Here is a 15507-nt window from a genome sequence, read left to right on the forward strand (position 1 = left end):
GCAGATGATGAGACAGTGGGAGGGAAGCCAAACATCCTTCTCTCTCTGAGGGGATCCAAGGACTTCTGCACCGCCAGCCTCAGCAAGACTGCCTGCCTACTGCCTGCATGCTGCTGGTTCTGCTGCAGCCAGCATTTTTGGCTCATGTATCATGATGATTTTTACTTCCATTCTGCTGCCCCCCCCCCCCCCCCTGCTCTTCCGGGCTATGTTTGCATATGCAGGTGGAGAGGGTTCATCTTCAGTCATATAGCACAAACCTGGTTTGCATGGGTAGCAAGAGAGAGAGCTTGAGCGCAGTCATGGGATGTCAACAACTCCTGTATTTCTCAGAAGTGGCACTTAGAAGCTTCTATGTTGATTCATGTAGTGTGGACAGTATTTTGTTGTTCTTCCACACTGGTCTGGCCCTAGCACATCACTGTATTCCACGATTTCATGATCACAATCCCGACCTTAGAGCGGAATATGGAAATAACTTATCTAACATGTGAACCAGCCACTTCTTCATCAATCACTTACGTAAACGCATGCTTCACGGTGAGGTGAGAGAGGTCAGTGCTGTTTATGGCATTTGTGGATTTAAATGGGCCCCTCCTCTCACCTACAGTATGTGGTAATCCCCACACTGTGAAAGACTGCTCTGCTCACCCAGCAGCTCTCACTTTGCAATCAGATAATCTGGCGCATGACTTCCATGAGGTTCCATGAGAATTGTGTGTGTGTATGTGTGTGTGTGTGTGTGTGTGTGTGTGTGTGTGTGTGTGTGTGTGTGTGTGTGTGTGTGTGTGTGTGTGTGTGAGAGAGAGAGACAGAGAGAAAGAAAGAGAGAGAGAGAGAGAGAGAGAGAGAGCGCATGAGTGAATGAGTGAATGAGTGAGTGAGAGAGACTTCAGAGTGCCAACACAACTATTGCAATATTTTTCATATTTTCATTGTTTGCCAAGAAACTAAAACAAACACTTGGAGAGGAAAAACGTTAAACAAGACATGCTTTGCATAACAAATGTTGTTCTTGAAATATTGATCATACATTTCCAGATATTTAGTTTACCGTATTTGATAGCAGGTGTCCGGAGACCGTAGCCTATTGATTGACAGCTCCTTGAGTGACGTCATTACGGGGGGCGCCGAGGAGTTTCTAATAAAGAAAGGTTAATGCACAACCTAGAAGACAAGGAAAGCTACAAGGCACAGAGACACTTCATGCTTGGTGCGCCCATTTCTTGTCTTCCCCCCTCTCTCCACCAGTTTATCACGGGTTACATCAGAAGGACTGATACCTTGGAATGAAAGGATCTCCGCGCAGTGGGGAGATAGGCTACTGTAATCTTACAAATCACATCAGTGCACCATGGCTCTTACAACGAGAAGCCCTGGAAAAATGAGACAACTCTTCCTTGGCTGTCCACTTCGGTGATAAGTAAGGATCGCGCAATCGCATACAGTGATGTGAAAAGGTTTTTATGTGTAACCATAGCATGTTACGGTAAGAGCTGTATAATCGCCGTCTCTACCTCTTTGTAGTTTTCTCAATGGATGGGCCGGAAGATAAAAGATAGCCTACTGTTGTTAAAGCGTGTCGTGGTGCAGAAGGGATATTTCTTGCGGGGATGTTTATTTCAGGCTTTCTACTTCAGCTCATTATTCGAGGATGAAAGTTAAATTCGGTCCCACACATGGGTTTCAGTGCAATTGTTCCGTTGTTATCCGGGTGTCTCAGTGTTGCCACACACAAAGGCAAATGCAGCACTATTGTTTAATAATCATCTGACGGATGGTCATTGTTTTGGGGGGAAATTAATTATCTGTAAAATTTCACAATACACTGTCGGACAGTTAACAAGTGGCCGCTGCTTGCGTGGCGTTTTATTTTTTTGAATTATTAGAAGCTTATTTATTTACGATTTTGTTCATTCACATGTTATGCAGTAATGTTGGCGTGAACCTATTTCGCGTGATCAAAAAACAACGTTTAATTATATATGTGCTTAAATTCTGTCGTAAGATTAGATTTTTTCCCTCGTATGAAACGGTAATGCAAAATACCAGCGGAGCTGATACACTGAGCGCCATACTAGTATACATTATTTATAAAGTTGAGCAGTAGGCAGGCTGCGGCGAACCGCTCCTTCCATCTTCTTAACCATTCCGTGCAACATCAAAACAGAAACATAAAAGGGGCATAAAAGTGCTTATATATTGCAAGCGATTTTCACTTGTACAGGCATCATGTGTTCCAGGCCAGATGGGAAATCAGATTGTACTAGATTATAAGGAAATTGTGTGCTATAGTAAGCTTTTTTTATGAAGATTTTGTGTGGAAGACTTAAATTCTTGAAGCTTTTCTCTACTATTAATTTGCTGACATTTGTCTTCGGGGCTGAAAGGGGTTGAAATCTTGTGTTGAAATCTTGTGTTGAAAAGAGGGTTGAAAAAGTGTTATTTGGTGTAAATTGGGCCCTTCACTTTGGAAAAGTAAGGCATCATCTTTTTTTTTCCCGCTGAAGTGTTGGATTTCATCAACTAATTCACTGGAACAAAACAATTTCATCATGGTTATTTTCCTAAGGGTTTTCCATTGGTCTGTCCTGTAATAAACTTTTCTCTCCCCATACTGCAGGAGGATGCAAGTTCCCTGATACTGTCTCTGTGATGGATTAGTTACACTGAGTACGTGAGTGTCTTAACCCCAAACATCTGTTCTTTACACTTGCTCGCTGATTCATGTCTTATGGATTTGATGCAAATGCTGATATGAACTTGACATGATGGCATAGGGTGTTACTATGTTGAATTGTTATTGTTTTGGAGGCATATGCAGTACATTTACTGTAACACGACACAAACCAAATTAAATTGGAACAGCAATGTCATTTAAATAGTTTAATTAGTTTCTGAAGTAGAGAACCAGGATGTAAGCATGAATATAATAAATAAACTTTCATCAAACTTTGAAGTTTAAGAGTTTTTAGGCTCTGCGAAGGAACACGTACACACACACACACACACACACACACACACACACACACACACACACACACACACACTCACACTCACACTCAAGGTTAAAAGCTACCGAGATAAATTTACCCCACTCCTTGTTTTGTCCCCTTTGTGTCAAATTGGGCGTCCTCTGTCTCGTTTACTTTGTCCTTTGTTGTCTCTCTCCCCCCCCCCCCCCCCCCCCAGCAGGAAATGCACAGTGATGCCAGTCCTGAGCAGGTCCTCCTGGCCAGTGGAGGTTAAGGAACAGCCTGCAACCAGAGAAGGCAAGAGGCGGCCTCTTAGATTACGGACGGATTACACTTGGATTTATTAACTCACTGCCACTATAAGCAGATCTGATCTGGGCAAAACCGTCTGTGAGAGTTATGTGTGCGCAATAAGGACTCAGGGATTCATTCACAGAGAGAGAGATAGAGAGAGAGAGAGAGGGAGAGAGAAAAAGGACAGCACGCAGGGAGGCCGAGCAGGAGGATGGCTTTGATTTTCTGGGAATGTAACTCAATTTAGCCTTGCATAGATTAGAGGCGGGATTGCTCTTGTAGGCGACCAGCTGAGAGCAGAGTGCAGCCTGCAATCCTGTGCATATGGAAAGGCTACTGTACCACTGTAGCAGGAACTGTCTGTGGGATGTTGCTATGGAAACACTTGCCCTGCACCAGGGTGTTGAGTTGTCTCTCACACTAATTCTGGTTTCTTGCTGATGTCTAAGGTAGATGGAAGAGACAGCAGTTCATGGGGTTTATCTGTTCAGCAACAACTTTGAATGGGTTGTGTTCCTGCCAGTTCTGATCATGTGCCTATCTTACAGTAATCAGTAGTCATAACGATGTTGTGATGCAGATCTGTGTTTATTTGTTTATTTATTTGTACATTTAAAAAGATATTGAAGGCTATTTGTTGGGTTGTATCTAGTTTCTACTGACTTAGTCTGGTTGTTTGCCATTCTATAAGTCGTTGGTATTGATAAATGCGAAACTTCACATGTTAAAATCCTCCCTTCCCTCTCAACTCTCTCCAGAGGCACCTGTCTGAGCCATGTCCAGGCAGACCTCTTCGCCCTTCCGTTACGCCTTCGACCTCGGGGGCCACTTCCAGGACGTACGGCCCCTGGGCACTGGAGCCTCGGGCCTGGTCCTGTCGGCCACGGACAGACGCACAGGACAGCGGGTGGCCGTGAAGAAGCTGGTGATGCGCAACGCGCTGAGCATAAAACACGCGCTCCGCGAGGTCAAGATCACGCACCGACTACAGCACGAGAACATTGTGCGTGTCCACGAGGTGCTGGGACCCTACGGCCAGCCCCTGCCTGCCGACCTAACTCAGCTGTCGGCCATGTACATCGTCCAGGAGTGCATGGAGACCGACCTGGCGTGCCTGCTGGAGCAGGGCCCTCTGCCCGCCGGGCACGCCACCCTGCTCTTCTACCAGCTCCTGCGCGGCCTCAAGTTCATCCACTCGGCCAATGTGCTGCACCGCGACCTGAAGCCCGCCAACATATTCCTCAACCCTGAGCAGCTGCTGCTGAAGATTGGGGACTTCGGCCTGGCGCGCATCGTGGACCCACACTACTCGCATAAGGTTGGTGGATACAGGGCGGTGCGTCTGAGGCTGTCGCTCCGTAACCAGTGTGTGCACTCACTCTGCAGGCTGCCTGAGGCAGGCTGGTGAATACAGAGCAGCAGCCGTAGTGGCAGTTTCATTACTCGGGATTGACCGGGGTCTGGGAATGAATTACGTTACTTTGTGGCGCAGTGCTGCTGGAAAAGGCAGGGAGGAGGAGGAGAGTTGTGTGTTTGTTTAACAGCGGCTTTAAACTCACTTGTCTCTATAGCACAAGGGATGTTAGGTGTGCATACTAAAACTGATCCCCAGTGGCATAGCCTTGACACTGATAATATAGCCAATACTTTGCTCTGAAGGGATTTACTTAGCTGACAAGGATGATTGTAGTCCCAGATGAATTATCAGATTATCGGATCAGATTATTGTGAGCAGATTTAGAATGCCTTAGCCAACATCTCCAGAAAACTCAGGCTTTTGCCTTGGTTGAAGATGAGTTTCCATCATAGTGATTCCAACTCAGCACCCACTCTTGTAAAACAGGTTAGCCTGAGGAAGATACATTATTATATAGTGCATATAATCGCTTTACTTATTTCCCTGTTTCAAGTATTGTGTTGGTTTGCGTTGTTGAGGCTGTGGAAAATGTAAACTGTTGCCTTCAAACTACCTCAAGCATAGACTCAAAAACACAGAACACTAGACGGAAGACTATTGGGAAATCTGTTCTCTTCACGGTTCCTCTACAATCACAGTATTATTATTATCGTTTCACTAGATGCATTTTTTTTTTACAACATAATATGCAAACTGCACCTTTAATCACTCGGCCAAATTAACATCACATCAGTGAACCTCCTCATTAAGCCTCATGCAGACATCTTCATACGGAGAGGGTACATTTTAGCCACTTAGATGTAATGGACCCTGCCATAGCGCTGCAATAAAAGCAGAGAGCCATTAGTCTTATGCAAGCTTACAGGAAAATGAACTATGGGTGGGACGCTGGAGGTTTCCATATGGGTTTAAGCCTTTTGATTCTGTCCCCTGAGGTTGTTATACAGGAATGCACAAGTGTGTGCCTAAGAAGGAGTGGATGCCTCTGGTAGGACTAAGGCACTGTCAAAAGCCAAACTGTGGACTCAATGGCTCAGTGGCCTGAATTTTAGCCTTCTGAATTCTGTATTGCTTTCAGAAGTTTTGGTGCGCATAATTCCCAGATTTGGTTTTATTTCCTTAAATAGATTTGTAATCTCTAAACTATGCAGCAAAGCATGTTCTTAGCTCAGCTTTTCGGTGGGCCACAAATATTTTCTTTGTGATGTTGTAATTTCCATCCTGCTGGATCTAGTGCTACCACCTAAAAATGTCTAAAAGCCTACAGCCCTGACAATAGCAAGTGTATCAGTAAGCATATTTTACTCATGCCGTGACTGGTAAATAACCGTCAGTGTTACATCAGTGCAGTTTAAACAACAACTGTTTAGAATCCCAGTACTTCCGTGAATTAATACTTTTTAGAACCTCATCAAACACTGCCATATAATGTTACACAATAATCAAATTGAATCACTCCCGCTGTCTGAATAGGATTAGGGCCTGAAAGATTAATGTGCCAATTTACTGCCTCATTGTGCTGGTTTATTATTGCCGGGGAGCCCTCTGTGTAACTCTATCAGATCAGTGAAGGCCCAGTGTGAAAGGGGGGCTTTGTGCGTGGGGACAGGATGAGCAGGAGCAATGATGCACGCAGAGGGGAAGGTTTCGACATGGATTGGGTTTGGGCATGGATGGGGCTGGCAGCAGCAGCAGGAGGAGGAGGAGGAGGAGGAGGAGGAGGAGGAGGAGGAATGGAATAACAGACCGGTCAGGGTGCAGCCTGGGGGCCACAATGGGCCACGCTGTGCAACAGATACTGGGGTCAGACAAAACAGCCTCTATACAGAATTCGATGCGTTACAGATGCAAAGAAAGGCTTCGACACATTATGACAAAGGCTCCAGTGTCTAAATGCTCTGTGTTGGTGCAAGCGTGAGTTAACAACTGATCCCCCCCCCCCACGCCACTGCAGTTTTGGCCACAGTGTGTCTTTTGTGTGTGGGCCTCAGCGGATGCGGATTCATATTGCTAAGCTGAAAAAAAGTTCCAGAATGTCAGTGCTCTTTATACATTCCCCTCAGGCATTACTGGAGTCTGTAATGCACTCAGGAGAGGACACTGAGGTCCTGCAACAGTTGAGGCTCAGTATGAAAAGAGAGACAGAGAGGGGAGAGAGAAATCGTCAGTGCTGTGAAGAAGAGAGAGAGAGAGCGACAGAGAGAGAGAGAGAGAGAGAGCGAGAGAAATGGTCAAAGTGATAGTCGCCCGGCAGTAACCTGGGTGTATGGTGAGAACAGGAAGCTGAGCATGTGTCACAGAGATCAATGGCCTCACTGACAAGCTTCCTGTCACACTTACAGAAGCCTCTTCAAACAGCGACTGGGTGCAGTGCAGTGCACCAGTACGAGACAGAGAGAGAGAGAGAGAGAGCGTCTCGGGCAAACATAGTGTTTTTGTGCCCACACATGTCACGGTTTTAACAATCAACAACTGTGTTATAAACACTCTAAAAGCATTCAAAGGTATGTCTATGCAGTCTATGTTCAGAGAGAAAACACATTTAAACTGTTGAAGGTTATAACCCAGTATAAATGTCCCTCTGATTTACTTGCATGTATACTGATGATACTCTTATATATGAATGTTTACATTACCATGGTACAACTTTGATACATCGCTTTGAAACAAAGTGTGCAGAGACAATAAGCAGCCGACACAGGGAGTCAGCGTAGCAGCATGTGGTGGATATTTGGGCCAGCTCAGATCCTCCCTGCTGAGTCTGCCTAGCCAGAGCCCACAAATAATTCATCACCTGGACTCGTTGTGCGTGGGAGGTGAGAAGGGAGAAGGGAGAAGGGAGAGAAGAGGAGCCGGGGAGAGACAGAGGGATGGAAAGAGGGTATGGCAAAGGACAGAGAAGAGATGAAGGGATATAGACAGGTTGGCTTGCGGCTGTCTCTCACGAAACACTGAGCAGCGCTCCGTCAGTTATTGTCAAGCAAAGCCGTGGAGGATTAAGAGGGCAGGCTAATACGTACCTGGGCTCTGACAGGCTCAACCTGAGATGCCAGCGCCTGTCACGGCACACAATGTGTCCTTTTCTCTCTCTTGTCTCACGCCTGATAAGTGCAAACCTCACTGGTCCTCAGCAGGTGCTTTTGGAAATGTCTCGGAAATCGTGACTGGAGAAGAAATGGAGAGAGAGAGAGAGAGCAAGTGTTTCTTTTACTTTTTGAAGCCTAGTTCTGTCACTCATTATATAGCACTACACACTTTGTAGTAAGGCATTGTTGTCCAAAAATATCACCCCCTTTTTTCTCTGCTGTGCAGCATCTAAATAATAATTTGATCATCACTCATGACTTTATCTCTGGGTTTTTATCCCTTCTTTTGCCTGAACTTTTTTTTCTCTCTCTTTTCTCTCTCTCTCTCTCTCTCTCTCTCTCTCTCTCTCTCTCTCCCTCACTTTCTCTATCGCCCCCTCATTCCACCTTAGGGGTACCTGTCAGAGGGCATGGTGACAAAATGGTACCGCTCTCCTCGCTTGCTGCTCTCCCCTAATAACTACACCAAGGCCATAGACATGTGGGCGGCCGGCTGCATCCTGGCTGAGATGCTCACTGGCCGAATGCTGTTTGCAGGTAAACAAGAGATGTAGGATGAGATATGTGTGGTGGGTAAGATCATGTGATTCAGACTGTGTTGCGGGTCATAGCTCTATGACGCAGCTCTGCAGGAGTAATAAACTCAAAGTATTTGTTGTGGCAGACCATATAGGCTTATTGTCTGACATGGTGTATTCAGATGGAAAATACGAAATAACACAGAACAGAACAAAAACTGTTTAAACTTCTTAATGATCATTATTGTACCTCCCCCTCGCTATATATAGCTATTACTCTCGAGCCATTGAATGTGTTTGACATTTCTGTACTTACACCCGTATAAATAGATAACATCCACTTAAATGGTCTTCTTCTCTCTCTGTCTTCTTCAATTTACCCTTTGGATTTTTTTGTTTATATAATGTTTTACACTATGCACTCATGTCTTGCTGTGTGTTTGTGTGTGCATGTGTGTGTGTGTGTGTGCATTTATGTGCATGTGTGTTTTTGTATGTATGTGTGTGTGTTTATGTGTGTGTGGATGAATAAATGGCTGGTTGTCTACTTGCGGGTCCTCAGGGGCTCACGAGCTGGAGCAGATGCAGATGATCCTGGAGACGGTGCCCGTTCTGCGGGACGAGGACCGGAAGGAGCTGCTGCAGGTCATGCCCTCCTGCGTCAGCCGCGGCTGGAAGGTCAGGAGGTCGCTGAGGGACCTGCTGCCGGAGCTGGACACCGAGGGTGAGTGCAGGCGTCAGCGGCTAAAAATATCCAGCGCAGCTCTCGGCGTGTTGCCGCACTGCCTGCTTTTGAAGAATCAGTATGCAGCTTACGCAACGAGATGAGCGAAGAGCTTGTTCGCTTTAGTGCCATGACCGGACATACATTCAATCCAATTCCGAAGGCAACTCAATTTTAGTTGTATTAGAGAAAGCATCCAGGAGCAAAGACTACTTCTCCTTTCTCTCCTTTGTTTTCCACTCCAGTGAGATAAAAATGAACGTTACTCTCCTTCTGCTTTTCGAAAACTACCGTGTCATCTTAAATGTCCTGTCAATATTAAAGAAGTGCGTTTTCTTTTCCACTCACGTATCTCCCTGTAGCCATTTGCATCTTGGAGCGCATTCTGACCTTCAACCCCATGGACAGGCTCACCGCTGAGGCGGCCCTGGCTCAGCCGTTCCTGCAGCAGTACTCGTGTCCGCAGGACGAGCCCACGTCCCTGCAGCCCTTCCGCATCGAGGACGAGCTGGACGACAGTATGGTCACCGAGCACAGCCACAACTTTTCCTTAAACTGGCACAGGTAGCTAAGTCAAGTCAAGTGCTTGAGATTCATATGTGCATTGCATAATGTATTCTGACATCCTGGAGTTAATGCCAATGTTGGTCCCGTTCAGGTTACCCTGCGATATTTTTCTCAGCTTTGCTCTCATTCATTAGTTCTATGTTTTGGTTCAAAGATATCACTAACGAACACATCTGGAATCAGAATACTAAGGAGATAATTCATTTTAGCAATGTTAAGATTCCATCTCTTAAGTTGTACCTCTGCAGTGGATGAATGTGCACAGAAATCCTCTGAAAAAAAAATGTGGAAAATAGTGCTGTCAGTTTAACGCGTTATTAACGGCGTTAACGCAAACCCATTTTAACGCCGTTAATTTTTTTATCGCGAGATTAACGCGAATTATTATTATTATTATTTTTTTTTTAGATTAACATTCTTTTTGGCCTCGCAAACTGTGTAGTAGGCTAACGTTACGGTTTGAGTGAATGGTGAGCGCGATACGGCGAAATGGATGATAAAAAGCTTCTGAATGGAAAGTTTACTTTTAAAAGTTGTGTTGTGCAAAAGAAGCGAGCTTCACTGTTGTCTGAAAATGTCAACAGGCAGCTGGCTGAAAGCAAAGAAGTAGTAGGCTTACCTTTTATTGATAACCTAACTGTTACAGTTCAATGTTTCTGAAATAAGAGGCCTGACTGCTATGTTCCCAGCAAACTTGAAAAAAAGAAAATATTAAGCCATGGTTTAACTGCACTATAGGCTGAGTCCTTGTTTATCTGAAATGTGCACTTTATAATTTTATTTTGTACCGCCCTGTTTGGCAATATTGGTTTTCAATAAAATAAAACATTTGCATAAAGCAAGCCAATCAACTTTTCCATGTTGATAAGGGCATTAAAGTAAAAATAAAATGATGGAAAAAAGAAATAAACAAAGGGACATTTAGAATAGATAAAAATCTGCGATTAATCGTGATTCATTTTGAGTTAACTATAACATAAATGCGATTAATCGCGATTAAATATTTTAATCGTTTGACAGCACTAGTGGAAAACAAACAAAGCGATGACAGATTGTGAACATGTCTTCTCTGATAGACTGCGCACGCTCTCAGATAGTTTTAAATATCTGCTGCGTCCTGACAAAAACGGTCTTTTATTTTTAGCGTACAGCAAGACACAGGCTCAGAACCCAGGCTCAGTAGTGTTCAAAAAGAAAGAGAGAGAGAGAGAGAGAGAGAGAGAGAGAGAGAGAGAGAGAGAGGTGTGGAAACCCTACTAGTCCTCATGGAACTAAGAGAAGGGGCAAAACATTTCAGACACAATGCTTTCATCTTTCAATACTCAATATATATCACAGTATACATCAAAGAGGTGCATAGACCTGTCAAGGGTGAAGTTAGAGGGTTGCTCCACATAGCTCATGCTCGTTTCTGCATCTATTTTTCCATTCCTTTAGAAAAATGAGGTGAATTGCATAGCTTTAGTTTCAACAGTGCTTCTGAAAAGAACTGTAAAGGAGAAAGCTTGGAGATTCACGTCTTATTGAGATGGAAGAGATGTAGGAATGAAACTCAACTCATAATGGTGACGGGATGGGTGCTTGATTATGAGACAGAGGAAGATCGGGGAGATATTGATTGGAAAGTGAGACGAAAATCTCAGCAGACTTGTTGAGACTTAAAGCCAGTTAAATATAGCAACACATTAATTCTCCCCTTAATTACATCTCCTGCTTAATGCCCTTACAACTTTATTGTCATGTCCTTGTTGTCCTCACTCTTGCCATATGGCTATTCATTAGTGTGCTGCGCCTGAAGTAAACAGGGCAGAAAGACATTTCTTTACCGTGGATTAATGACACAGCTTCAAGAGCTGATTTTAGAATAAAGAATTAATAAAAGAAAGAGTGAATGAGAGAAAGAAAGAAAGAAAGAAAAAGAAAGGCACAAAGGAACAAACAAAATAGAGCTGATTTTAGAATAAAGATTTAATGAAAGAAAGAGTGAATGAGAGAAAGAAAGAAAGAAAAAAAAAGAAAGGCACAAAGGAACAAACAAAATAGCAATCTCAGATACTAAAGTACTGATACTAAAGTCTTTCTGTTGTTACAGGTCGGACACCAGCCTGTCGTCTGACACGTGCTGGCAGCAACAGGAGCAGTGTGAGTGCATGCAGAGCGTCTCGGAGATGGGCGACGTGGATGAGGAGGAGGTGCAGAGGGACCCCAGGGCCAGCTCAGCCACCCTCCTGGAGGAGGCGCAGGTGGACCCGCGCAAATACTCCCACAGCAGCTCGGCGGAGCGCTTCCTGGAGGGCTCGCACTCCTCCCTGGACCGTGCCTGTGGCGGGGCCTACGGCGAGCTGGACTGTGGGCGCTCGTGCGACTACAAGGTGGGCTCGCCGTCGTACCTGGACAAGATCGCGTGGCGTGAGGGCAAGCCACAGAACTACTCGGAGCCCAAGCTCATCCTGGACCTGTCGCACTGGAAGCGCAACGGCCGGCCCGGCCCGAGGAGGAGGAGCATGGAGGAAGAGGAAGAGGCGCTGGCTGCTGAGGAGGAGGAGGAGGAGCCAGGGGACCTGTTTCAGGAGATCTCACGATGGGTGGAGAGCACACAGTCGCGCCTGCACTCCCCCAGCCCGCCTCAGGAAGCCCCCGGCACTCCCAGCTCTCCCCCGCTCCCCTTCTCCCCTACCCTGCACCCAGAGAGCGTCCTAAGCCACGGCCACAGCAGCATGCTGCTGCGCTCCACCCCCGACTTCATGGAGGAAGACAGCAGGACTGGGCCCTGTTGCTTCTCCTCCTCGCCCCCGTCTCTGTTGCCGTCCTCCCCATCATCTCCCACACCGGGCCCCTCTTTCATCTACCCACAGAGGACCAACACGCCCCCTCCCCAGACATCTCCCTCTGAAAAGCTCCAGACGCAGTTTGACCTGGATATGCTTATCTCGCGTGCGCTCAAGCTGTGTGGTCAGAGCGAAGGTCTGGGAGGCTCTGGTCCAGCCGGATCCAAGAGGCCCAACATTAATGGTGTTCCAGGGCTGTCAGACCACCGTCCAGCCTCACCCGGGCGCAAAGAGAGCTGGTCAAGCATGGCCCAGTAAAATTATTACAGAACTGGTGATGTGTCTCTACTCCTCTCTGCAGCAATCAATGCTGCTTCAGTGCTAAGAAATGCCACTGAGATCAAGGGTGAGGGATTGCTTGGATCCAAGCATTACATTTGGCGACGTACAGAGAGAGCACTTCCCGTCCTAACTGGCACTTCGACTAGTGCGTAACTTGCAATTACAGCAGTTACATTTCTGCACTTCTTTTTTTCCTTTTTTCTTTTTTTCCTTTTTATTTCATTTTGTTATATTTCTTATGTAAAGTAGTATTTATTTATTGTTACACCAGGTTCTATTGCTCGTAGCTTGACTATTCTCTCCCTTGTACGTCGCTTTGGACAAAAGCGTCTGCTAAATGACTAAATGTAAATGTAAATGTAATGCTTGGATCCATCCAAGAGATCACTGGGGTCAATCAGAATAGGCACCTTCAGAAAACCGGCTGTTCATGGGATGTTATTAAGATGAATTTAGCCTTATGTAACACAGAGTCTTTTCCAGCATGTGATTGATAATGTGCATGGAAAGAAAGATGATTTGCCAAGTTCCATATCAGGTTGTAACAGAGGGAAGATCATATTGCCTTTAGGTGCTTCTATGGTATACACAGGACATACAGTTGCTTTGTTCCTAACATTATTTCTAGTAGGCAAAGGTATTCTGATTACTCAGAAGAGGATAACAACTGTTATTGGTAATAAACACTACATCATGAATGTATTTAACTCTATTTACTGGGCAGTAGGATTGTAGCATTTGAACTCATCTCGAACCAAGACAACTGCTTGGCTAACTGATGCTGTTAATATCACTGTAATGTTACAATGTTAACATTATTGCTGAGCTTCCCCGGTGATGCTGTGTAAATTTGTAAATTTACTTGAGAAGTTTGTGTTCCTGCTATATTGAAACACTTCTTATCTGATGTTTCTTAGTGTTTGATTATGGTCTTTAATATGGTTTTATTGTTATCATTTTTAAGAGAAGCAATATTTACAATCTTTCTGAAAGGCCACAGTGTGTTTTATTGCAAGTAAAACCATAAAATGCTGTAGCCATCTCAACAGATAAAACACAGTACAATAAAAACAATCGCCAGACAAGCATTGATTATGCACCTTCATACCCAAATAGGCTAAAATCACCAAACAGTTTGCCATAACTCATGTCACATAATTCAGGAGGTTAATTGGTTTTAACACGCTATAGGCTTTAAGTATAGAATAAGTCTGAACCCTTCCAGATCATTTCTGAATACATGAAGCTAATGAGAAAATGAAATACAGGCTTACAGTATCAGGTTTCTGAAGAGCACAGTATGCAAGCACTGCCAGATCAGTACAACTTATCTCCACTGTAGAATACTCAGTAATTGAGTCATTGTTCATTTACCATGCCACTCAGCAATAATATAATAACATGGATAGTAATATTATCATAGAAGTCACAGTAATACTGACATGATTGCTTTGATGGATTGATTTGTTTTTTTTTGTCCAGAAATAAACTGACGTGCCTTTGTGTTTTCTTGGGCTTCCAGCACACTTTTATTCTCATTTTTGCATGGCATGTGGAATATTGTTTTTAAATCTGATTAACAATATATTGGTATTATTACTGATGTGTAATCTTTCAGTTCTAGCATATTTTGTCCTTGGGATGTAACACCTTTTGTGGAGGTCACATCGCATTTTCCTCTGTGCCGTTTCTACTTTTGCTGACAAGTGAAAAAAATAAAAATTTGCTGATATTTTTTTGTTTGAGACTGTTTGTTTAATGAACACTCACCTCAGCACTTTAGTGTGTGGTCATTAATCCTCGATTGATTTGGCATATAATATAGAGAGATAAGTGGGCATAATTTAGCATTCAAAGTTATTGGTGAAATCTTTTATAACCACTTTGCAGTGTATTGTTGTAGATATGACTTTGGTACTGGATTCTCATTGAAACCATTTATGTACAAACAGATACACAGACATACACACATACACACACAGAGCAAGAGAGACAGTCCATTTGAAGAAAAAGAACATAAATGAGCAGCTGTGAAAAGCGAACCGAAACAAAAGCCCTTTTAAGTTGATTCACGTCAACAAAAAACAAGGTAGCTGAAACCATAAAGATTATGTTTGGTGTGGTACTCCTAAATTTTCATGTTTAAAAGGCTAAAGAGTTTTTTGCAAAACCATGTCAGTCTATTATTAAAAAAATAAATGAAGGCTATTACATGCAACAAATTGGAAAGAACATGAAGATATCTTACAAAGGTGTGTGCCACATCCTTCACAGAACAGCTCAAACCAGTTCAAACTACAAAGAGAAGTGGGCGGCCATGGTGCACAACTGTGCAGGTGGATAAAAACATCAGAATCTTCAGTTTGAAACAGATTCCTCGCAGGTCAAAGCTTGCGATTTCATTACGGGCTAGTCTACCCATAAAAAAAAATCAGTCTTGTCTATAGGGCTTGAAAAAAAAAATAGCCATACATCACATGACCAATGAAAGGCCATGACATAAATGGGCATAAGGAAACAAATACTGTGTGGAAGATTACTGTAATAATGTTATAGACATTGGGGTGGGTTGGGATATTTGGGTCACAGTGAAGAAACTTTGTGAGGCATAGAACAAATGAAAAGATGCTGGAGGAATGCTTTACACCACCTGTCAGGCACGGGAGAGGATATGATGGTCTGGGACTGCTTTGGTGCTGGTAAGGATATAAGTCTTTAATCTGTATACCTCAGACAACAGAAAACAGGGCTTGATGTGGCTAAACATCACCATCTACTGAGTCAACCTTGTAAATGCAATTCGACAGCAATGTTCC

General features: G+C 44.1%; 1 protein-coding gene across 3 annotated transcripts; it reads left to right on the forward strand.

The window, feature by feature from the left end:
* Positions 1 to 946: 946 nt before the first annotated feature.
* On the forward strand, positions 947 to 12923 carry mapk4 (mitogen-activated protein kinase 4). Of its 3 annotated transcripts, none has more exons than XM_031570524.2 (8): positions 947 to 1489; positions 2624 to 2673; positions 3193 to 3272; positions 4028 to 4587; positions 8165 to 8309; positions 8853 to 9014; positions 9377 to 9578; positions 11674 to 12923. In XM_031570524.2, exons 4-8 carry the CDS (start codon positions 4045 to 4047, stop codon positions 12665 to 12667), a joined length of 2046 nt encoding a protein of 681 aa, XP_031426384.1. In that variant the 5' UTR covers positions 947 to 1489; positions 2624 to 2673; positions 3193 to 3272; positions 4028 to 4044; the 3' UTR covers positions 12668 to 12923. The 3 variants fall into 3 exon arrangements, with proteins under 3 accessions (XP_031426384.1, XP_031426383.1, XP_031426385.1); XM_031570523.2 differs by having other exon boundaries at positions 947 to 1423; XM_031570525.2 differs by having other exon boundaries at positions 947 to 1423; positions 3196 to 3272.
* Positions 12924 to 15507: the final 2584 nt, after the last annotated feature.

This window comes from Clupea harengus, chromosome 7, assembly GCF_900700415.2.
Source record: "Clupea harengus chromosome 7, Ch_v2.0.2, whole genome shotgun sequence".
Classification (NCBI taxonomy): Eukaryota; Metazoa; Chordata; class Actinopteri; order Clupeiformes; family Clupeidae; genus Clupea; species Clupea harengus.